The following is a 22,476-nucleotide window of genomic DNA, read 5'->3' on the forward strand; positions in this document are numbered from 1 at the left end:
TGCTTATACTACTACTTCTTTCCTTTCCATCACTGTTCCAGGAGCAAACCTCCTGCAACAACGGTGGAGACTAGAAAAGCAAGACTGTGGGTCTAGCAAAGGGGCTCTGGATCTCTAGCTGCTTGTCACGATTTACAATGTCTGAGGAGGAGCCACCTAATCTAAAAATGGATTGTTAACTAACTCAAGTGTATTTTGGGGATATGCTTATTACTAAACAACTTTTGCGGTTTAGAAACATCAAAATTACTCTGACTCTCCTGGACGTATTTTACTTAAAAAAGAAAGAAAGAAAGATAACAAGCTAGAAAAATAAAAGTAAAAATCTATCTGTTCTTTAACAAATAACTAATATTTTAATGTTTCTTATAAAAACAATTCCTTTCAGATACTCTGATTAACTTTTAAGTGACAAAAAGTTTCAGCCTTCTTTAATACCAATATTTTGCACAATTTAAAATACAGCCATTGAGTTTAGCATTTCAAGGAAAAAAAAAAGTATAAGAAAAAAGGAGAATGGTAACTCAACTAAGAAGTTTATGTACCTAGAAAAGTTAATTTGTTTTAGATTCTTTTAAAAAAAATTTTGACCCAGAATTTTAGTTATCCTAATTACCATCCCAATCGGATATCTCTATGTGTGGATTCTAGATAAAAGATAAAGTATTTTGAAGTAATAAACATAAGACCCGCTGATTGGACTGTTTGTTTAGAATCTGTTTTACTGGGTTTAGATAAGGAAAACTTCAATAAAGCTAACTATATATTGAGTTTCACTGATTAAAAATGCAGTTTTAAAAACTCTGCTTTTGTGGTAAATTTCTAGACAAATCATAAAAGCACAATATTGCAGATATTGTACTGTTCATAGGTACTTGTTGGAGAAGTGAAGTGCTTGTATTTAAACTATCAAAATTCTGACCTTTCAAAGTAGGTTTTCTAAAACAATTTTTTTTTCAAAAAATCAACATTTGTTTTTAAACTCTTAAAATGTCAAGTAAAAATCCTTACAGATATATCTTAAAAGTTATTCTTTTCAGTCTCAATTATTTTTTTACTTTTAACTATATATTCAACACAGAACCAGTTTCTAAGTAAATGTCTAATGAAAAACTTTCAATGTGAAATAAAACTAAGCAATCTAATATAACTTATATAGAAAGTCTGAGTGTGATTTATCAAAATTCAGAATTAAATTTCTATAATAGTGGAAAACTTTCAGTCTCTTACTATTCAACACCTGTGACTTCCTATGAGACTAGAAAGTTAGCAGAGAGGATCAAACAGACTTAAGCACTGCCCGACTTCTTCTGAAGTGATGAACTCTTTTATCCTAGAAAAGACAGAAATGGTCCATTTTAATTTCATTGAAAATTCCTATTACCATTATCACCTAAGAGACTTGAAAATTACTTAAAAGAAAGCATTTTTTTTCAAGATTTAAAACTATAAATAATGAGAGAAAAGTGATCCTTTCCTGAAAGCATTCTTGAACTTTCGGATAACAAATATACCAATGGTCAGTTAACAATTCAGTTAAAAAACAAATCTCGGTGACTCAGAAAAAGAGGACTCAGAAATCTACTTTTCTAATATGTAGATTCTTATTAATTCATGATTCTGCACTGATGTCCCAAAGACAGCTGGTGAAAAACATGAAATTTTAAAAAGTCTTATTTTTACTAAAATATATCTAACAGAAATCATGGCTTTATGATGGCTTGAGAACAGCACTCCATTTCAATCTATGCTTTTAGGTTAAAAGATACAAGTTTTGGCATCTTTAAAGGCATATCCTTAAGCTATAATGAAGATATGTCATTTTTAAGGAATTGAATAGAAAAATTAAAGTATATGCAAAAATTTCCTTTCACTTTCTTGCCAGCAGATGTGCAGACAGAAGAAATGAGGCCTTACAAAGAGGGATGGAGCTGAGAACCAGTTCAGTTCAGTTTCAGTTTAGTCGCTCAGTCATCTCCAATTCTTTGCCACCCCATGAACTGCAGCATACCAGGCCTCCCTGTCCATCACCAACTCCCGGAGTTCACCCAAACCCATGTCAATTGAGTCAGTGATGCCATCCAGCCATCTCATCCTCTGTCATCCCCTTCTCCTCCTGATCCTGATCCCTCCCAGCATCAGAGTCTTTTCCAATGAGTCAACTCTTCCCATGAGGTGGCCAAAGTACTGGAGTTTCAGCTTCAACATCATTCCTTCCAATGAACACCCAGGACTGATCTCCTTTAGAATGGACTGGTTGCATCTCCTTGCAGTCCAAGGAACTCTCAAGAGTCTTCTCCAACACCACAGTTCAAAAGCATCAATTCTTTGGTGCTCAGCTTCTTTCACAGTCCAACTCTCACATCCATACATGACCACTGGAAAAACCACAGCCTTGACTAGATGGACTTTTGTTGGCAAAGTAATGTCTCTGCTTTTGAATATGCTATCTAGGTTGGTCAGAACTTTCCTTCCAAGGAGTAGCTGTCTTTTAATTTCATGGCTGCAATCACCATCTGCAGTGATTTTAGAGCCCAAAAAAATAAAGTCAGCCACTGTTTCCATTGTTTCCCCATCTATTTGCCATGAAGTGATGGGACCAGATGCCATGATCTTCGTTTTCTGAATGTTGAGCTTTAAGCCAACTTTTTCACTCTCCTCTTTCACGTCCATCAAGAGGCTTTTTAGTTCCTCTTCACTTTATGCCATAAGGCTGGTGTCATCTGCATACCTGAGGTTATTGGTATTTCTCCCAGCAATCTTGATTCCAGCTTGTGCTTCTTCCAGCCCAGCGTTTCCTATAATGTACTCTGCATATAAGTTAAATAAGCAAGGTGACAATATACAGCCTTGACGTACTCCTTTTCCTATTTGGAACCAGTCTGTTGTTCCATGTCCAGTTCTAATTGTTACTTCCTGACCTGCATATAGGTTTCTCAAGAGGCAGGTCAGGTGATCTGGTATTCCCATCTCTTTCAGAATTTTTCACAGTTTACTGCAACCCACACAGGCAAAGGTTTTGGCATAGTAAATAAAGCAAAAATAGATGTTTTTCAGGAACTCTCTTGCTTTTTCAATTATCCAGCAGTTATTGGCAATTTGATCTCTGGTTCCTCTGCCTTTTCTAAATCCAGCTGGAACATCTGGAAGTTCACAGTTCACGTACTGTTGAGGCCTGGCTTGGAGAATTTTAAGCATTACTTTACTAGCATGTGAGATGAGTACAACTGTGTGGTAGTTTGAGCATTCTTTGGCATTACCTTTGGGATTGGAATGAAAACTGACCTTTTCCAGTCCTGTGGCCACTGCTGAGTTTTCCAAATTTGCTGCCATACTGAGTGCAGCACTTTCACAGCATCATCTTTCAGGATTTGAAATAGCTCAACTGGAATTCCATCACCTCCACTAGTTTTGTTCGTAGTGATGCTTTCTAAGGCCCACTTGACTTTACATTCCAGGATGCCTGGCTCTAGGTTAGTGATCACACCATCGTGATTATCTTGGTCGTGAGGCTCTTTTTTGTACAGTTCTTCTGTGTATTCTTGCCACCTCTTAATATATTCTGCTTCTGTTAGGTCCATACCATTTCTGTCCTCTATCAAGCCCATCTTTGCATGAAATTTTCCCTTGGTATCTCTAAATCCATTCCCTTCTCCAGGAGATCTTCCCGACCCAAGGACTGAACCTGGGTCTCCCGCATTGTAGGCAGACGCTTTACCGTCTGAACCACCAGGGAAGTTTGAGAACCAGTAATAACATAATTAAAGTATTTTATTCTCTATACTTTTAGCTTGTGTCATTTTCCTAGGAATTAAATTCTGCTATCATATAAAGGGTAGCTTCTGGAAATTATGTAACATGTTAACAGGGTAATAACCTTTTTAGGTTAAAGTCCATAAAAGTGGTCACAAACTCAAGTATTTTAAAAAATCAGACAGGGTATGAAAGATTATGAAGGGGCTGGCATTAAGAGTGGAATTTATCATGGAAAGAGGCTGTATCCTGTGTTGTTGTATCCAACTCTTTGCAACATCATGGACTGCAGCCCACCTGGCTCCTCTGGCCTTTGGATTTGCAAGAATAACTGGAGTGGGTTGCCATTTCCTTCTCCATATCCTGCCTTAGTACATTTAAATTCAATTAAAACAACAATAACAACATTTAGCTAATCAAAATAAACAGGCCTAGATGCTAGACAACTTCTAACTCTTCGCTCAGAGGAGCAGAAAACTTTGGAAGCTTCAAAGGTAGACTTTTGCTTGCTGCTGCTGCTGCTGCTGCTAAGTCGCATGAGTCGTGTCTGACTCTGTGCAACCCCATAGATGGCAGCCCACCAGGCTCCCCCGTCCCTGGGATTCTCCAGGCAAGAACACTGGAGTGGGTTGCCATTTCCTTCTCCAATGCATGAAAGTGAAAAGTGAAAGTCGCGTCGCTCAGTTATGTCTGACTCTTAGCAACCCTGTGGACTGCAGCCAGCCAGGCTCCTCCGTCCATGGGATTCTCCAGGCAAGAGCACTGAAGTGGGTTGCCATTTCCGTCTCCGGACTTTTGCTTAATACCAGGTAAAAGTTACGTTTAAAGACTGGCTGGTTAAAGAGTTTCTGCTTTACAAACAAATCCGTTAGCATTGCCTGTTTAACCTTCAGAACCCTGGGCAAAGTAAGCTGTCACACAGCCCCCAATTCTTTCCTTCTAAATTTACTATCTATGCACAATGAAAAACAAGAGAACAAAAGTCAACTTTAAATGACTAAGTCTACTCCCTATTGTGAAACACTCACAACAGGCAAATTCTTGAAGAGGGAGGGATTGGGGGCAGGAGGAGAAGGGGACGACAGAGGATGAGATGGCTGGATGGCATCGCAGACTCGACGGACATGAGTCTGAGTGAATTCTGGGAGTTGGTGGACGGACAGGGAGGCCTGGTGTGCTGCAATTCATGGGGTCGCAAAGAGTCGGACACGACTGAGCGACTGAACTGAACTGAAGGGTTGAGTTGGGGAGAATAGAGTGACTAATGCGTAAGGAGCATTATTTTGGAGGTGATCAAAATACTCTAAAATTTATTGTAGCTATGACTGTACAACTCTGTGCATATTCCATGAAGTATTAAATTGCACACTTTAAATGGGTGAATTGCAGGGTATGAAAATCGTATCTCAATAAGCCTGCTGTAAAAATACAACAAAAAACTTCCCTTTACTAAGGACATTATTCTTCCTTTGGTGAAGCGACAAGTTCCCTTCCATATTCAGAGGCTGAGAACTAAAGGGATCTCAGAGACTCATTTCCGACTTGTAAGAACTAGAGCCTGAGTAAGATTTAAGTGATCTGTCCAAGGTGACAGCACCAGGATCAGAAGCGACAGGCCCTTCCCTAAATTCTAGCACCCACATTCTTCTCCACTTTCCCAGCTCTCCATCTTCTTTCTACTCAGCTCTTTTTACTACTTTTACTTACATCTTCCACAAAAGGTTCAGGTGCCTCATCTGAGTAGCCGATTCGTTCTTCTCCTTAGTCCAACATCCACGTACTCTAAGTTTCGTTTCCAGTATCTAAAATTTTCTTTTCCTATTTGGTCAACTTTCAAGAACCCTTTGAATTACAGTATTATTGTTGCTGTTTAGTCCCTAAATCATACGCTCCTGCTAAAGATTTCTTCCCTAAGGGTAACCTACACTATACCAAGATTTAAGCAGATACACTGCTACTTAACACTCACTCTCAGACTACAGTGAAAAGCTAAGGGTTCAATTATATGCTCTATGTAAGCTCAATATATATATATACATAAATATACGTATACCACAGGGGAAAAAAGATGCTTTATGGGTGACAAGTATTCTTTTTATCCTGCATATTATTATTTTCGTACCTTGAAGTAGTCGTCTTGAGTGACAACGGAGTTTCTCAGTCTATTCTCTGGATTAAATAGACAAGATACCACCGTCTGTATGCTTCTGTCCACCGATTTCTGAAACACAGAAGTTTTCAGTAAAGACTATTCATTCTTTTATTCACTGGTAACAAGCTTTTTGAAAAAGCTTAATAAATACATACACTTATTTCTAAAGAATTCTCATGCAGCTTTTTCATTTTTACCATGTCACATAGTATGTAACTTTTATACCAAATTTAAGAATTGTTTCAGAAATTTACAGTACTTGTTTAGAAAGCTCAATTAGTCAAGCCTTCAGATAGCTATTTTTAAGTCTCTTGAACTTTTCCTGTTAGACTGAAAATAGTGAGCCCTCAACATTTCAGGAAACATTTACTCAGGTTAAACTCTGATAATATAACTCTAAGTTATTTTGGTGTGTTTTTTTTTTTTTTTCAAATTTTACATTGTAAACAAATCTGGGATTATTTTCACTGCTGCTGCTACTGCTAAGTCGCTTCAGTTGTGTCCGACTCTGTGCAGGGAGCCCACCAGGCTCCCCCGTCCCTGGGATTGTCCAGGCAAGAATACTGGAGTGGGGTGCCATTGCCTTCTCCATTTTCACTGCAAAGCTCAGTAATTTAAAATTTCTCCATTGAGAAATACATGAAGGAAGTACACATACTCCAATGGGAATTGTTCACTGTTACGGGAATTGTTCAGTGTTATGCATATTCCAGTCAGATCAATTACTTTTCACATCCTCACCCACTCAAAAAACAAATAATTCAAAAATGAGTGATTATTACAGGGATTTGCTCTAAAATGATAAAAAGAAATCCCTCTACTTAAGTATTTCCATTACTAGTGCGCCCAGCACTCTCGAGGACGGCCACCAGGTGTGCCGCTGCGGTGAGAATGCCGTGAACAACTGCACCATGCGGTCCGTCTAAGCAAAGGTCTAAACCGGTGAAAGACAGGCAGGCAGAGGCCTACTGATCCCTCTTTTGAAGAGCAGGATTCTTGAGGAAAACTACCCATTGGACTCTGTCAAACCATGTTAATATTTATTAAGGTAGGTAGGTAGGTAGGTGCAGTTGCTCAGTCGTGTCTGACTCTTGCGACCCTGTGCACTGTAGCCTACCAGGCTTCTCCGTCCATGGAATTCTCCAGGCAAGAATACTGGAGTGGGTTACCATTTCCTTCTCCAGGGGATCTTCCCGACCCAGGGATTGAACCCAGGTCTCCTGCATTTGAGGCAGACACTTTAACCTCTGAGCCACCGGGGAAGCCAAACAAACCAAAAAAATCCAATGAAAATGGAAGAAAGGGAAGGACAACTGAATCAGTAACTGGTTTGTGGGTACCTAGAATTTCATTAACTTTTACGTAAATTGTGAAGCTTTTAGTAACTCAAGCTCTTTATATATATTTAAATTTGAGCAAAGATATGTTTCTCAAACAGCCATTATTAAAACTTGAAAAAGCACATATAGAAATATAAACGTTAATGAACAAAATTCGATGTTTGCCTTTTGTGGGCCATTTCCAGAGGATGGAGTGGCTTCATGAACTGAGCATTCACTGGGCAAAACTTCAGCTCCTGTATCAACTTCATTACAGTGGTAGTTAATGGTTGTATACGCCTACATTTAAAAGGATAAAAGTGTAATTAAAGAGATGTACATCAGATATTCTTCAAAATAGTGAGCTCATACTCAAAGTTTAAATGTGTATTGTTCTGAAGTTCAATTACATTATTTCAGAAACTATTTTAAACTAAATAGTTGAAATGCAATATGGGAATCTTACATTTTGAAATGTTAACATAATCAGAATTAAAAGGGGAATTTCTGTAAGAAACTTCAACATATAGTATGGGAAGGGAATTTCCCAGTGCCTGAGAATTTTTGCTCGTATTATGTCCTTCAAATATCCAATCCTGATAAAAGACAGACGGTAACAAAGGCGCAGATATTTTAGAGGTAGCTTCCTCTTTTGTTTTATTCATTTTCTTATATAACAGTGTTGAGAGCAAAACATTTTTGCTTCTCTCAACAGATTTTTTTTTTTTGGCTAGAAAACTCGAGGCAGATTCAATATTAATTATAAATCCTTGGAGTTATAAATAGCACAGGTATTAGTACTATCTTTCTTGGTTACATATTCTGAGCACTGGAGTATGCAGGGCGGCCGTTACTTAAGTACAGACAAAATAATCTGAGAAACAAAAAGCACAGTTTCTCCCACGGGAGAGAGTGTGTGTGTGTGTATATATATATATATATATATACACATTTGAGTTGCAAAGAAATGTAACACATAAAGTAAAAGGGCATTTAAAATATTTCCAGGCATACTTAATATGGCAAGGGTCAAGAAATACGTAACAGTGAAATACTTTTAAAATACAGAACAGGAAGTACATGCTTGGCTACTTCACCTTACCGGAGGAATAACATAACTCCTTTGTTCCCCAGCAGGCCACTGCGGTGGCATCTTGAAAAAAAAAAGAAAAAAAGAAAAGAATGCTTACATGCTAACTTAAATATTGCTTTACACTGTCACAAGGATCTGAAATAGACAATGTTGAGGTACTGGTGCTGGTTTCCTTGAGCTTGTTATAACAAAAGAAAATGGAAGAGAAAAGCACTTTATGATATGTATGATTTTATTGTTACTTTCATATATTAACTCCATCTTTTTCTCAATTTTCTGGAGTTGGTTTTCAGGAAAACTCAAGAGACAGTAGCTCTTTGAATTTATTACCATAGTCAGTGTCACAGATATGGACAGAAATTCTAGTAGTCAGCTAAATTAAACATTATCAAACATAATTGCAATTCAATGCTCTAAGAACTGAGTAATCATTTCATCTCAACCTAGGCCGCTATAAAGACTCCTAAGATTCAGCCAGCATGTTTTAGCTATTAGACAGCAAAGGTGAAGACTACATGTTGAAATATAGAAGAGGACACCAAAACTTGTAAGACAGTACAAGAGAAAGCTTGCCAAGCTTATTTCTGTCCAAATATTATTCTCTTATTCTAAATAATAGAGAAACCCTAATTCTAGACTAATTCTGTTTTTCCTTAAATTTTAGGCACACTCAACTACTTTAAATGACAAACTATTAGGGAAATTTATATAAAGGCCTAAATAATAGTCCAAAGTAATTTTGATCCCTATTAAATTACCTGATAATTATAAACAGGCAGCTGATATCCAGTGATAACCTGAACTGGTGAACTTGGATAAGGAGGATAAGCCTGAAAACAAAGTTTACAAAAAGAATGAATGAACAACGTACATTTTTAAAAATCAGAAAGGAGTATCATTCCCCATGCAATAAAAACATGAAAATAAGGAAAGCTTATATATTTCCAGTTTTTTATATCCAATCCAAAATTCTATCTGAGTGAGTGCTTTCATGAAGAAATAAGTATTCTCCGTCAAATGTTAGCCTTTTGGGGCCAGGAGAAGGAAGAGATAAATAAAGGAAGTGACTGATTTTGCAAGCCCAAGTTTATCTTTTTTATATATTTATTCCCACCCAGAAGTTTTTCTTAGTCACGATGAAGCTCTATTAGAATAGATTTCCATGTTAGCATTAAATTAATACATGTGTGCTATTTTTTGGTAAGGATATTTGCAGGCAGTTTTGTATCCTTTGACAGTATTTTGGGGTAACATGGAATACTCCCCACAGACATTTTGGCTCTTTTCGTGTTTTACTTCTAAAAGTTAAGGGCAATGTACAACCCCAAACTGGAAAAGAGAGAGTATAATGTATTATATATTTCAATAAATATTTACTGACTGAAAACATCTAGGTAGTAGCATACAAAAATTTACCAGAATAGGTAATAATACCGCATAGTAAATTTTATGAACAAGCAGGGCTTTTCTTGTAGCTGTTTTTTTTTTTAATGTAATAAAAGATATATTCTATACTTCAGGTAGATGAAAAATGCAAACAAACGAGAGACACTGCAGAGGCTTTTCACTATTATTTTATTTCTTTTCCTAAGAATAAAATGTCTTTTGAACTGAAGGTAAACTGAAGAAAGAAGAAAATAAATGTTATTTATTATCAATAGTAAACAAGTATTCCAAATTTTACTTTGAATATTAAAGAAATCAAGACAAGACAAATTATATACCAGAAACTCATAGAACTTACAAATATAATTAAATCGTCAGAAATTTATCCACGTTAGAACCGCAAGACATCTAGAAATCAACAATCTGTACGAAGAGACACCTGGAAATCATTGCAAATAAAGACTAGTTGACCCCAGGAAAGAATAAGCCAGGTAAACACATGAAGAAAACTGTCTTCAAGCATTTTAGGAGTTATTTGGGGAAAAAATAAAGAGGAGATAGATTCTATATGGCTACAGTGATCAGTTCTCAGATAAAGACTTACAAACTATATAGAAGCAGATATAAACTTAGTGTAAGAAGTAACGTAACACCAAGGGAACATGTCATGCAAAGATGGGCAAAATAAAGGACAGAAATGCCAAGGACTTACCCCAAGTAGAAGAGATTCAGAAGAGGTGGCAAGAATACACAGAACTATGCAACAAAGGTCTTAATGAACCAGATAACCACAATGATGTGGTCACTCACCTAGAGCCAGACATCCTGGAGTGTGAAGTCAAGTGGGCCTTAGGAAGCATCACTATAAACAAAGCTAGTGGAGGTGATGAATTTCCAGCTGGGCTATTTCAAATCCTAAAAGATGGTGCTGTTAAAGTATTGCACTCAGTATGCCAGAAAATTTGGAAAGCTCAGCAGCGGCCACAGGACTGAAAATGGTTAGTTTCCATTTCAATCCCAAAGAAGGGCAATGCCAAATAATGTTTGAACTACCGTATAATTGAGCTTGTTTCACATGCTAGCAAGGTAATACTCAAAAGCCTTCAAGTTAGGGTTTAACAGCATGTGAACCAAGAACTTCCAGATGTACAAGCTGGATTTAGAAAAGGCAGAGGAACCGTAGGTAAAATTGCTAACATCTTTTGGGTCACAGAGAAAGCAAGAGAATTCCAGAAAACCAACGACTTCTGCTTCATTGACTATACTAAAGCCTTTGAAAGTGTAGATCATAAAAAAACTAAGGAAAATTCTTCAACACGTGGGAATACTAGACCACCTTATCTGCCTCCTGAGAAGCCTGTATGCAGGTCAAGAAGCAACAGTTAGAACCAGACATAGAACAATGGGACTAGTTCAAAATTGAGAAAGGCATACTGCAAGGCTGTACGTGGTAACCCTGATAAATAAACTTCTACACAGAGTACATCATCCTAAATGCTGGGCTGGATGAATCACAAGCTGGAATCAAGATTGCCAGAATTATTATCACCAACCTCAGATATGGAGATGACACCATCTTAATGGCAGAAAGCAAAGAACTAAAGAGCTCCCTGATGAAGGCAAGTGGAAAAGCTGGCTTAAAACTCAACATTCAAAAAACTAAGATTCTGACATCTGGTCCCATCACTTAATGGCAAATAGATGGGAGAAAATGGAAACAGTGGTAGACTTTATTTTCTTGGGCTCCAAAGTCACTGTGAACGGTGAATGCAGCCATGACACTGAAAGACGCTTGCTCCTTGGAAAAAAATCTATGACAAACCTAGATAGCAAGTTAAAAAGCAGAGATATCACTTTGCTGACAAAGGTCTGTATAATCAAAGCTATGGCTTTTCCAGTAGTCATATACGGATGTGAAAGTTGGACCATAAAGTGTGAACACTTAAGAACTGATGGTTTTGAACTGTGGTCCTGAAGAAGACTCTTGAGAGTCTCCTGGACAGCAAGGAGATCAAACCAGTCAATTATAAAGGAGACAGACCCTGATTATTCATTGAAGCAGTGATACTGAGGCTGAAGCTCCAATATATGACCACCTGATACAAAGAGCCAACTCACTGGAAAAGACCCTGATGTTGGGAAAGATTGAGGGTGGGAGGAGAAGGGGACAACAGAGTATGAAATGGTTGCCTGGTATCACTAAAGTAATGGACGTGCGTTTGAGCAAACTCCAGGAGATAATGAAGGACAGGGAAGCCTGGCATCCTACAGTCCATGGCGTTGCAAAGAGCTGGACAGGACTTAGCAACTGAACAATAACAAGAACAAGCAACACTAAGAATGACATTTTTAACAAAATGTCCCATCATTCAAAAGTATTCAAACAGCGCTAGTATTGTCACCTATTACGGAAATTGTTGACATGATTCCACAGAGGGTAAGAACTAAGACTGGCTTCATTTTTAAGGTGCTCGCATCAATAATAAGATCTCTAGTATAATACACACACCAAAAAAAAAGGAGCGTAGGTACTTCTTACCTGAACATACTGAGTTATAGGGTTCATCATGGTTGGAGGCTGCATGTAAGTTTCAGTGTTTGGATTACTCCAGACACTCTGAAATTGTGGTGGAGGAGGAGGATTAAAAACCAAAGGACGTGGCTGCACATGATAAGCACCTTTTTAAAGAGTAAAAAGAAAACAAAGTCTATTTTCAGTTCTCTGAAAAGCCACAAGTGTGTCAACAAGAACAATTCCTTTCTTTACTCACATAAATTTTGTTTCCTGATTGCAGGGCCCAGTTTCAGCTTTTTACCATGGAAATTTATCTGTGACTGAAAATAAAACAGTATCAAAACTAGAATTAATGTCCAAGTCTTTACTTCCAAGACTTTGATAAAATACCCAGGTTCTCTAAAATTACTATTATAAGACAAGATCAGCGGTAAGAATATACCAAATCAAAACTTATCAGCATGAAACCACCTTACTTACCTTAACTCTAATAAAATTTTGAGAAGTTATGGAATTTGATAAAAAAAAAACCTTTACTGTCTCGAATCTTTCCTGTCTCTAGTTCATGAAGCTGGATGCTCAATCAAAAATACAGAGGTTCTGATAAGTTATATAAATTATTCCAAGCCTGAATTTCAAACAGGAAGTATATTTATTTCTATATCTTATAAAAGAATGAGTATATATTCAGGACGCAAATAATACTAAACACCACATCCATAACATAATAGATTTTTTCCAAAAGATTACTTACTTCTACTATCTTCTGCACATCCACGTCATTATAAAATGAAACAAATCCATAGCTAGAAAGTCAGACAGATGAAGTATAAAATCACCACCATATCAGTACATGGTTTAAAACTAGTGTTCTATTACTGACTAAATAATGATAAAGGATGAAAAATATACTGAGATAAATAACTATAAGATGTACATGATGGATTCTCTATAAATACTACTGTTTTACTTTCCTACCCTGATCTACAGATTTGTGTCAGAATTCACAAAGATTAAGGCAGTGTAGGAACTTAATTAACAAAAAAATTCATACCTATGAATCTGAGTTTAACTTATTATCTATGGCAAAATCATTAAAATTTAAGATACTGTGAAATGCATGAAGAAAACAATTCTTTGAAAAAACAGACTAATCTTCTTATGTGAAATGAAGACAAAAAATATTTAAATACAAACACTAGGCAAATGATTAAATAAAAAAGCTGGCAGCAAAACTTATCCTCTACATGAAAGAAGTTACAAAGCAATAAGTTTCACTTATACAAATGTTAGAATACCAGTTTTCAATTTTTCTTTTCTGAAATTCTATATATGGTATAGTTCAGATATTTATTATAATTTATATTGAACATATGTTTTACTCACCCTTTGGACACACCAGTTCGATCCGTGATTATCTTCACTTCTTTTACTGAACCATATCTAGCAAAGAAACTTCTTATTTCTGTTTCATCCATCTATGCAGAAGAATTTGATTTTTAAAAGTAAAAATTCAACATTGAAAAATTTCAATGATACTATAAAGATTTGGTGATGTGGAAATATCTCCTCCAAGCATCCCCAAACTACATATCTGTATCAAAGATATTTTTAGCCCCTAAAAGTTATACATAAAAACAATTCCAAACCTGCATGAAGTACTTAAAAAAAAAAAGTCTTATGTTTACAACATTACCCAAATCCCACTATTCACAAAATACTTTCAATAAATGAAAACATGAATACATTACCCTAACATCAATTCCACCAACGAAAACAGTGTTCGGCATGATTTTGCCTTCTGGCAGAACATAGCCTTGGCTGGTGGCAGCTGAAGAAGACTGGGTGCTGGCCTCTCTGGAGACGGCTGAGTTTGGAGTCTCAGGATTTGCTGCAGACTGTAATTTGGAAAGCAGATGTCATCACTGGATTTGCAGGCTAAAATCATAGATGCTGTGAAATATAATTTGTTTTTAAGGCTGCATATTGTCACCCTGCCCATTTAACTTCTACACAGAGTACATCATGCAAAATGCTGGGATGGATGAATCACAAGCTGGAATCAAAGATTGTTGGGAGAAATATCACCAGCCTCAGATATGCAGATGACACCACCCTAATGGAAGAAAGTGAAGTGGAACTAAAGAGCCTCTTGATGAAGGTGAAAGAGCAGAGTGAAAAAGCTGGCTTGAAACTCAACATTCAAAAAACTAAGATCCTGGCATCTGGTCCCATCACTTAATAGCAAACCAACAGGGAAAAATGGAAACAGCAACAGATTTTATTTTCTCGGGCTCCAAAATTACTGTGGACACTAATTGCAGCCATGAAGTTAAAAGACGCTCGCTCCTTGGAAGAAAAGCTATGCCAAACCTAGACAGCTATTAAAAAGCAGAGACATCACTTTGCCGACAAGGATCCACTGCTGTGGTTTTTCCAGTAGTCGTGAATGGATGTTAGAGTTGGACTACAAAGAACACTGAGCGCTGAAGAACTGATGCTTCTGAATGGTGGTGCTGGAGAAGACTCTTGAGAGTTCCTTGGACTGCAAGGAGATTAAACCTGTCAATCTTACAGGAAACCAATCCTGAATATTCACTGGAAAGACTGAGGCTGAAGCTATAAACCTCTGGTCACCTGATGTGAAGAGCCAACTCACTGGAAAAGACCCTGACCCTGGGAAAGACTGAAGGCAAAAGGAGAAGAAGCTGGCAGAGGATGAGAGGGTTGGATGGCATCACCAATTCAATGGACGTGAGTTTGAGCAAATTCAGGGAGACAGTGAAGGACAGGGAAGCCTGGCATGCTGCAGTCCATGTGGTCACAGAGAGTCAGACAGGACTGAGTGACTGAACAACCATGACAATAATAGTTAAGTACAAAAGGCTGCAAGATAAAGAGGAAGATATTATACCTTAGCTTATGAAGGAAAACAGAAGCAAGGACAAAAGAAACTGATAAATATTTTTGAAAATATTAGCAGAATGTTATAGATATTCGTTACAATCATGGAAATTAAGAGTTCCTATTTTGTTAGATGCCAGAAATTATCATAAATTTAAGATTTCTACAAATTGCTATACAAATGAAATAAAAATTGCTGTGTTTCCAAATTGGAGTGTTTGGGCTTTTCTCTATTAATTCATGCTCATACTAATGTTCTAACATACTTTGTATTTCTATCTGAATATCTCCTAACTCTTTCCTTTAACTATGTTACAGTGATATTTCATGACAATGAAGTCAGTGAGAATAAAAACTAATTTAAAGCTTTTCCATTTTTTAATGTTTTATAACTTTTTTTCTAAATGGGACTATATTACATAAGTCACACACCTTGAACTATAGAGAAATTTGACTAGATTTCTTTCCAAGATAGAAAATGTATCACTCTTTCAATTAATTCACAAACACCCAAGGCAGTTCTGAAATTCTTACAGACTTTCTCTCCAATTTTCCCTTCATTTGTGAATGAATTTTTGATACCTTTTTATTTGATAAACTATTTATAGTATTAGCTGTATGTGAACCACAATGGATAGATGTATTTCAGTTGAGAGGTATAATATTCACACAGAAAACTGCCAGAGTAAAAAGGGTTATGATAATATATTGATTCAACCTGGGGAAGATTTTGTGGCCCAGGGGCACTTTTTGGTTTTCTCAGTTGGGGGGTGTACCTGGTAGAGGAAAATAACAGAAAGGGAGAGACCAGAGCTCTCCTCAAGAAAATCAGAAACACTACAAGAACACTTCATGCAAAGATGGGCTCGATAAAGGGCAGAAACAGTAAGGACCTTACAGAAGCAGATGTGATTCAGAAAAGGTGGCAAGAATACACAGAACTGTACAAAAAAAAGTCTTAATGACCTGGATAACCATGATGGTGTGGTCACTAACCTAGAGCAAGGCATCCTGGAGTGTAAAGTCAAGTGGGCTTTAGGAGGCATTACTACAAACAAAGCTAGTGGAGGTGATGGAACTCCAGCTGAGCTACTGCAAATCCTAGATGATGCTGTGAAAGTGCTGCACTCAGTATGTCAGCAAATCTGGAAAACTCAGAAGTGGCCACAGCACTGGAAAAGGACAGTTTTCATTCCAATCCCAATGATGAACAATGCCAAAGAATGTTCAAACTAACATACAATAGTGCTCGTTTCACGTAAGGAAGATATGCTAACAATCCTTCAGGCTAGATTTCAACATAACATGAATCAAGAACTTCCAGATGTTCAAGCTGGATTTAGAAAAGGCAGAGGAACCAGAGATCAAACTGCTAACATCTTCTGGATCATAGAGAAAGCAAGAGAATTCCAGAAAAACAACTACTTCTGCTTCATTAATGAATTAATTCATTAATTAAACTATGCTGAAGACTTTGACTATGTGGATCACAATAAACTGGAAAATCCTTCAAAAGACAGGAATACCAGACCACCTTACCTGCCTCCTGAGAAACCTGTATGCAGGTTAAGATGCAACAGTTAGAACTGGACATGGAACAATGGACTGGTTCAAAACTGGGAAAGGAGTGTGGCAAGGCTGTATATTGTAACCCCAATTATTTAACTTCTATACAGAGTACATCATCCCAAATCCCGGGCTGGATCAATCACAAACTGCAATTAAGACTACTGGGAGAAACAGCACCCTCAGATATGCAGATGACACCACCCTAATGGCAGAAAATGAAGAGGCACTAAAGAGCTTCTTGATGAAGGTGAAAGAGGAGAGTGGAAAAGTTGCCTTAAAACTAAACATTCAAAAAATTAAGATCATGGCATCTGATTCCATCACTTCATGGCAAACAGATGGGGGAAAATGGAAACAGTGACAGACTTTATTTTCCTGGGCTCCAGAATCACTGTGGATGGTGAATGCAGCCATGAAATTAAAGGTTGCTTGTTCCTTCAAAGAAAAGCTTTGACTCTTTGCAACCCCATGGACTGCAGCCCACCAGGCTCCTCCCTCCATGGGATTCTCCAGGCAAGAGTACTGGAGTGGGTTGCCATTTCCTTCTCCAGGGGATCTTCCCGACCCAGGGATCGAACCCGGGTCTCCTGCATTCCAGGCAGACACTTTAACCTCTGAGCCACCAGGGAAGCCCATGACAAACCTAGACAATATATTAAAAAGCAGAGACATCACTTTGCCAACAAAGGTCTGTATAGTCAAAACTATGGTTTTTCCAGTAATCGTGTACAGATGTGAGAGTTGGACCATAAAGAAGGCTGAGTGCGGAAGAATTCATGCTTTCGAACTGTGGTGCTGGAGAAGACTCTTGAGAGTCCCTTGGACAGCAAGATCAAACCAGTCGTTCCTAAAGGAAATCAGTTCTGAATATTCATTGGAAGGACTGATGCTGAAGCTCCAATACTATGGCCACCTAATGAGAAGAGCCAACTCATTGAGAAAGACCCTGATGCTGAGAAAGATCGAAGGCTCCAGGAGAAGGGGGCGACAGAATATGAGATGGTTGAATCACATCCTTGACCCAATGGATGAGCTGAACAAACCTGGGGCAATGGTGAAGGACAGGGAAACCCAGTGAGCTGCAGTCCATGGCATCTCAAAGTCAGACAAACCTGGTTATCTGGTTGGTAGAAGCCAGAGATACAATAAGCATCCTACAATGCAAACAACAGCCCCCCATAACAAAGAATTATCTGGCCCCGAATCTGCATAGGGTCAGGTGAAAAACTCTGTGATATTGTTGCCAGAATAAAGAGAGTAAAGTGCTGAAGCTCATGTTCTGTTTAAGTAAAATGGATATCTGAGACAACAAAACAGTAATCTGAGAAAAAGAAAAATCCTTTAGATGCTATAGACAGCTTCCTTTGGGTTGCACAAATTGGGATATTAACTATAAAATTAATCTAATCATTTCACTAGGGTCAGGTCTTAAGGAAGGCACCATTCTGTCCATCCTATTTCTTAGCCAGCAGATGGCGCTCAAAGCTAAACTAAGGAACATACACCTCGTAAGAGGCCTAAACAACAGGGATTTTAAAACTGGCTGTGTGTGTGTTTCTATACAATTACTAACTTATATATGAGCTTCCTAGGTGGCTCAGTGGGTAAAGAATCCGCCTTCAGGAGACATGGGTTTGATTCCTGGGTGGGGAAGATCCCCTGGAGTAGGGCATGGCAACCTACTGCAGTATTCTTGCCCGGAAAACCCCATGGACAGAGGAGCCTGGCAGGCTACAGTCCACTGGGTCACAAAGAGCTGGACACAACTGAAGCAACTTACCATTAGCAGCACATAACGTTATGACCAACCTAGATAGCATATTCAAAAGCAGAGATATTACTTTGCCGACTAAGGTCCGTCTAGTCAAGGCTATGGTTTTTCCAGCAGTCACGTATGGATGTGAGAGTTGCACTGTGAAGAAGGCTGAGCGCCGTAAGAATTGATGCGTTTAAACTGCGGTGTTGGAGAAGACTCTTGAGAGTCCCTTGGACGGCAAGGAGATCCAACCAATCCATTCTGAAGGAGATCAGCCCTGGGATTTCTTTGGAAGGAATGATGCTAAAGCTGAAACGCCAATACTTTAGCCACCTCATGCAAAGAGTTGACTCATTGGAAAAGACTCTGATGCTGGGAGGGATTGAGGGCAGGAGGAGAAGGGGATGACAGAGGATGAGATTGCTGGATGGCATCACCGACTCTATGGACATGAGTCTGAGTGAACTCCGGGAGTTGGTGATGGACAGGGAGGCCTGGCGTCTGCGATTCAGACAATCTTTAGGTACTTTTAAACTATTGCCAGAAATACTCTACAAATGAATTATGGTTGTTCAGCTGCTAAGTTGTGTCTGATTCTTTGCTACTCCATGGACTGCAGCACACCAGGCTTCTGTGTCTTTCACTATCTCCTGAATTTTGCTCAGACTCATGTCCACTGAGCCAGTGATGCTATTTTAGGTTAAAGCTAAAAGTTTGGTGTTAAAAAATTAATCATAACTAATCAATAGCATGCAGAAAATAAATTACATGTAAATTAGATGACAGAAGTAATTATTTTTCTTAATTACACCTTCAAGTGAGTTGATGGGTTCTAAAATGAGTAATTCTGGAATATTAAGTAAGGGTGAACTTAGAGGCCATCATATACACAATTCTCATCACTACTATTTTCAGTAACGATTCTCTTTTATATCAATGACCAAGTGACAAAGATAACTAAAACTGGGAATAAAACTTATCATCCCTAAAGCATCTGGGATGTCAGCTCTTTGACAACATTCATTCAACTATTAACATCTACATGCAAGCAAACTGAAATCTATGTATACTGACTAGGTCAGACTAAAAGTCTATAATTTGCAGTCATCAGTGTTACATCCAGAGAAGGAAACAGTTATTAAAAAGAAAAGGAAATTCTATTAAGAAAACTGTACATGAAAATCAGAATAAAGCCTTTTATGTAAATCCAAGAGTAGACTCTCAGGGGAGAGAGGTGGAATCCAAACAATAAACATACAATCCTGGGAAAGCTAAGCAAGAAAAAGGCAAGAATAAAAAAATACACATTAGTCTTGAAAAAAATGGGATATGACTACTATCCCAAAACCTGGTTAAGATGGTCCACTCCTGCACCCAACACAGAGATGGGAAAGTCTAGCAGCATAAAAAAAATATACAGTTAAGAACAGTTTATTGTAAATTCAAGTATGGTTATTAGGAAATCTGTTACTGTAATTCACCACAGAAAAATCATTTGATAAAATATAGTATTTCTTAATTTAAAAAAAAACTCAAGTAAAATGAAAAAACTTTATTTTCTATCAATCTAATTCTAGATTATCATTAAGTTCAAAGTAAAACATGACAGTAATTTATGCTAAAACTAGAAATAAGGGTCTCTCCTTATCACCACTATAAATTTTTTCCATTATATATGATAAATGTTAAATATTAATAGAGTTCTTATAAATCACCATGAAAAGACAAATAGAAAGGTGGATCAAGAATGGAAAAAAGAGAAATGGAAAACGTTAATGACAAACACTAACTTCACTAATGATAAAAAAAAGTACATCAACACAAGTGGAATATTTTCCGATTAGACTGGCAACTTTAAAACATATACTACCTTTCACTGGGAAGTGCGTGGAAAGGGGGTCATATTACACACCACCAGTGGGAATATATACTAGTATACCCTTTACCAAGAGTTACTAGGAAAAAATTATCATAGTTCAAAATTGTTATAATATGGGCATAACCCTTTTAACCAGTGATTCTACTCCTGGCAATTTATTTCAAGCTATTAATAAACAGGCCAAAACATTTTCACAAAGATACCCATTATTGTATTGTTTTAATGCACACAAATTACTCATTATAAGGGAATTTGGTAAAATAAGTGATGGTAATATATAAGTATACAATTTTTGGTAAAGTAAGAAATTATGTATTCAAAATTATTTTAAATTTCTCTTTGGAATAAGGCCCACTATATTAAGTGAAGGATACAGGTTGTAGTATAGTATTACATGGTACGGTACAATTTTTATAAAATACACCTATTTGCCATACATACATGAAAGCAATCTGGAAGGACATACATCAAAACTTCAGAGTGGTTACATACCTAGTTTAAGATGGACCTCTGCTTCCTTACATTGATTACTTTCTAATGAGTTAATATGCTAGTTTTATATAAGAAAAAAATCAATATAAGTATGCATTTCTCCCCTCGCCTTCTTAAAAAAAGGACAAAACTCAACATTCACAGTAACTCAGCTTATTAAGTAATTACTGATGTGGATAAGTACAAGACACAATTATTACAAACAGCAGTTGCATACACTTGTAAACGTTTACTTTAAAGTTTGTGTGCCCTAATAAACTGTATATAACTTTTCTCCCTTTACTTCTAAAAATAGTGTATACTAGTTATTACACCACAGGCGACACTTCACTACAGTATTTAATGCTATGTACATCATCGGAGGCTTGATGGTTGGTCAAAACTGTTCTCAACAGATGCCCCTAGAGGTGGCATCGACTCTAATGCATTTGACAAAACGCTCGTAAATATCACCCAACAGACCGCGTTAATACTCGAGGGACTCTCTGTTGGAAAGTTTCTGGTTTCTTTAACGGAACAGTATTTCCCAAGCTAAAAATTCCTCGAGCTCCCCACTCCGAGGCCGCTCCGAGGCGAGGGCAGCGCCGACCTCGTGAGGAGATGATGGCGTCCCCACCCGAAGTCGCCGCGGCGGCCGCCACCGCACAAGCACGAGGTCAGCCCGGCGCCCGCACCCTCCGCACGGACACACCCGCCCAGGCCCCCGGGCCCCGCCCCGGACCGCGGGGCCCCCGCCTCGGGGCCTCTCGGGGCCCCCGCCCGCCGGCGCCCCGCCGCGTGCGCCTCAAGGGCCGCGCCAGGCCCGACGCCATCTCGCGGAGGCCGGGCCGCCCGCCTGCCTCGGCAAGCGCGGGAAACGCGCCTTCCGGGGCGGCGTGGGGCGCGGGCCCCGCCCGAAGTCCGGCCCGCCGAGTGCCAGGCGCCCCTCCACACCCCGGCGGCTGCGGCCCGAAGGCCACAGGCCTTGCACGTGCTGGGCAGCGGCCCCCGGCGCTCCGACAGCCCGGCCTCATCCCCTCCGCCCGCCCGAGGCGCCGCGCAGGCCGCCTCGCCCGCCCTCAGGCGGGGCCCCCAGGACAGGCAAGCGCGGCAGCCCCGCGCCGGTCCAGGCCCCCTTCAGCGTCCCGGCCACCCCAAGGAGCCCCCTTGGCCTCCTCCACTCACCATGATGGCGACAGCCAGTGTTCCCTCAGAGGGGCTCGAGGACGAAGCAGAGGCTGGCTTCGGGCACCGCGCTCGGAGCTGCTGTTGGGTCTGCTCGTGCCCGCTGCCCGGCCGGACTGGGCAGACGGAGCGGCGGCACACCGGACAGAGAGTCAGAGGCGGGTGGCGAGGCCGAGGGGCGCCGGCGGACTGAGGCGTGGCCAGCGGGGCGCCGGGAGGTGGCTCCTGCGCAAGGTGCGGGGGGCTCGTCGTGGAGGCGCCTCAGCCAATGGGCGGCCGCGCTGGCGCCCCCCGGCGGCGGGGGCGGGGCGGGGCGGGGGTGGGAGGCCCGTGGAGCACGGCTGCGCAGGCTGGGGGTACGCAGGGGGCGCGTGAGGGCCGTCCTCCCACCACCCCCGCAAGCGCCGCCCCCAGATGAGGGGGCTGGCCGACCCACAGAAAGGCGTGTTACCCCAAAAGTGCTGTGGAGGCACGCCTGAAATAAGTAGGCCTAC

General features: G+C 39.4%; 1 protein-coding gene across 1 annotated transcript; it reads right to left on the minus strand.

Annotated features, from left to right (window-relative positions):
• On the minus strand, positions 687-22,012 carry DAZL (deleted in azoospermia like). Its single transcript, NM_001314241.1, is given in 11 exon segments — positions 687-1,333; positions 5,876-5,974; positions 7,411-7,524; positions 8,327-8,377; positions 9,076-9,147; positions 12,243-12,382; positions 12,475-12,538; positions 12,973-13,024; positions 13,605-13,696; positions 13,970-14,116; positions 21,983-22,012. Coding segments are annotated over 11 exon segments (888 nt in total). The 5' UTR covers positions 21,986-22,012; the 3' UTR covers positions 687-1,279.

Source organism: Capra hircus, chromosome 1 (genome assembly GCF_001704415.2).
Source record: "Capra hircus breed San Clemente chromosome 1, ASM170441v1, whole genome shotgun sequence".
Lineage (NCBI taxonomy): Eukaryota > Metazoa > Chordata > Mammalia > Artiodactyla > Bovidae > Capra > Capra hircus.